The sequence below is a fragment of the Physeter macrocephalus genome, chromosome 14, assembly GCF_002837175.3.
Source record: "Physeter macrocephalus isolate SW-GA chromosome 14, ASM283717v5, whole genome shotgun sequence".
In the NCBI taxonomy this organism is placed as follows: domain Eukaryota; kingdom Metazoa; phylum Chordata; class Mammalia; order Artiodactyla; family Physeteridae; genus Physeter; species Physeter macrocephalus.
This window is the reverse complement of record NC_041227.1, coordinates 81,697,198-81,699,766: the sequence shown is the minus strand read 5'-3', so window position 1 is coordinate 81,699,766 and position 2,569 is coordinate 81,697,198. Positions and strand designations below refer to the sequence as shown.

General features: G+C 64.3%; 1 protein-coding gene across 1 annotated transcript in view; it reads right to left on the bottom strand.

Annotated features, from left to right (window-relative positions):
• Nucleotides 1-1,530: 1,530 nt before the first annotated feature.
• The window catches only part of RASD1 (ras related dexamethasone induced 1), a 2,073-nt gene continuing 1,034 nt past the window's right edge, over nt 1,531-2,569 (bottom strand). The window contains exon 2 of the mRNA XM_055089765.1: nt 1,531-1,626. Within this exon, the coding sequence (XP_054945740.1) occupies nt 1,531-1,626 (96 nt within the window). The remainder of the gene's footprint in view (nt 1,627-2,569) is intronic.

Here is a 2,569-nt window from a genome sequence, read left to right as displayed (position 1 = left end):
GGCGGGACAGCGCCCTTCAGCGGCAGATCGCACGCCTGAGGCCCAGCGAGCGCAGGGGGCCGCGCAGCGCAGGGGCTCAGAGCCGCCCCCGCCCCCATCTCCGCCCCCCCCTCCCCCGCAGGCCTGCACCAGCCTCTTCTCCCTCCCTGTCCCACTGCCGAGGTCGTGTGACTCTGAGGCCTGGGGGGAAGCGGCCTCCCTCTGGCCGAGGTCTCCCTGGCGCTGCTGGCTGGGTGTGGGAGGGACACAGCTCCCAGCATATGAGCAAGGGCCACGGGTACCCGGAAGGGCGTGAGATTCCCATGGGAAAGGGGTGGCTCCAGCAGCAGCCCCTCCAGGCTGGCTCGGCTGGTGGATAAGCTCCAGGCGGCTCCTCGGGCACCTGCTCCTCGCGGAGACAAAGGCTGCGGGGCAGAGGCCAGGACACGAGCAAACGTGAGAGGGAACCCCAGGCAGCCCGTCCTGACCTCCCTTCTGCTGCGGCTCCATCTTTATTCGTTTCCCCTCCTTTTCAGGCAGACCTGACCCTCGAGAACTGGATGGGCCCGCAGGTCCACACAACATCCCACAGCCCCCAGAGCTCCCCTGCCACTTCCCCTTTACCCACAGGGCCAGCGCCGGAAAGACTATCTCCCAAATAAACTGCGTTTAGAGATCACCCTGTGTTCTCTCTCATGGGTGCAAAAGGACGGCAAATTAGGCCTTTGATGGACATGAGCAAGCCGGGGGTCGTGGGCTTTGTGCCTGTTGAATGAACGGGTGAGTGAATGGACGGATGGATGGGTGGGTGGATAGACGGGTGGGTGGGTGGAATTCCAGCCCCAAGCAAAGTCATTGCTACTTTTTTTTAGCCTGAGCAAAATAAGATTTCCTCAAGGCTTTTAAGAACATGCAGGCAGGACTTCCCTGGTGGCGCAGCGGTTAAGAATCCGCCTGCCAATGTAGGGGACGTGGGTTTGAGCCCCGGTCCGGGAAGATCCCACCTGCCACGGAGCAGCTAAGCCCGTGCGCCACAACTACTGAGCCTGCGCTCTAGAGCCCGCGAGCCACAACTACTGAAGCCCGCGCGCCTAGAACCCGTGCTACGCAACGAGAGAAGCCACCGCGACGAGAAGCGCACGCACCACAACGAAGAGTAGCCCCTGCTCGCCGCAACTAGAGAATACCCCACGCTCAGCAATGAAGACCCAACACAGCAAAAAATAAACAAAATTAGAAAACAAACAAACAAACATGGCAGGCCATTCCCAAGGTCCCAGGGGTCCCCTCTGCAACCACGCAGCCACACGTCATGACGCCTGGGATGGGAAATGGAGGGGTACAGGGAGGGGTCCTGGATCCGGGGCCCCTGAGATGACACAGCACCGGGAAGCAGGGGCCCTGGATCCGGGGCCCCTGCTTCCCCGTGCTGTGTCATCTCAGGGCCTCCAAAGCTCACCCAGAAGCCCCCTTTCCTGGGCCCTGTCCCAGAGAGCCCTGGGAGTCCCCCTGACCTGTAAGCATCCACAGGGCCAGGGTCCCTGGGAGCCTCTAGCTGGGGCCAGAAGGGCACATGAGGGAGGGGTGCGTGCCTGCTGAACCCGCCCGGCAGCTTTGCAGAGCCGGAGAGAGCAGGACGTTTGTCATCTGTGGGGACAGTGAGGATGGTTTAAGGTGAAATTTAAGCCCATTAGAGACTGGCTAATGACATCAGCAGCAACGGTGAAAACGAAGATGGCGGGTATGGGAGCGCCACCGGCTGTGGGGCTGGCGCCGCCCCCGTGCTCGGGCCCGGCCCCCTCCCCGCAGCCCCCGGCGGCCCCCGCCCCACTGGCAGGCCCCCCCCCCGCCCCCCGGCCACGTGGGCCGGCCCCCAGGGTCAGCAAGTGGCTGGGGCCTTAGCCGGGGCGTGAGAAAAGATCCGGCCAGAGCGTGGAGGCGGCAGCTTCTTAATCTCCCTCCTTTGATAACTTCCGTCTTTTTTGTGCACACGCGAGAATCCAGCCCCGCCGCCGGCATCTCTTCCCCGGGCTGAGCCGTCTCCCTGCAGCTAATGCCTGACAGCTCTGTTTATGTCTCCCCATAATTCTCCAGTTTTATGGGGTTTTTTTCGGGGCCATTAAGCTCCCAGCCACAAGCTCCTTCCCCTGCCCCCGCCTGCCTTTGTCCTTGAGGCCGGGCAGCCCCACCGCCCTTTGGGAGAAGGGCTGTCCTCCCCCGGCAGGTGGACGAGGACCTGGGCCGAGCCCTTGCTCCGGATGCCGCCTCCCCCGACGACTCCAGCTCCCTCGGCACAGGTCTCGCCCCGCCTGCCCCCAGGGAGACGGGACCCTCCAGGGTCCTGGCGTGCCTGGCGGAGCCCGCCCTCCCTTGGGCCCAGCCTTTGGCTTCCCTTCCCCGGTGAACTTTGCTCCTCCCACAGGCTCGGCCGTAACTGAGAACAAAGCCCGCCCCCGCCCCACCTCCCTCTGCTCCAGACCCCCGGATCCAGCACGTGCACAGCACCCTGAGGCCCCCCCGCCCCGCACCACTGCACAGACCTTGCCCTCCGCCCCAGCCTCCCCACGGGCTGTCTCTGAGGAGGCCCCCG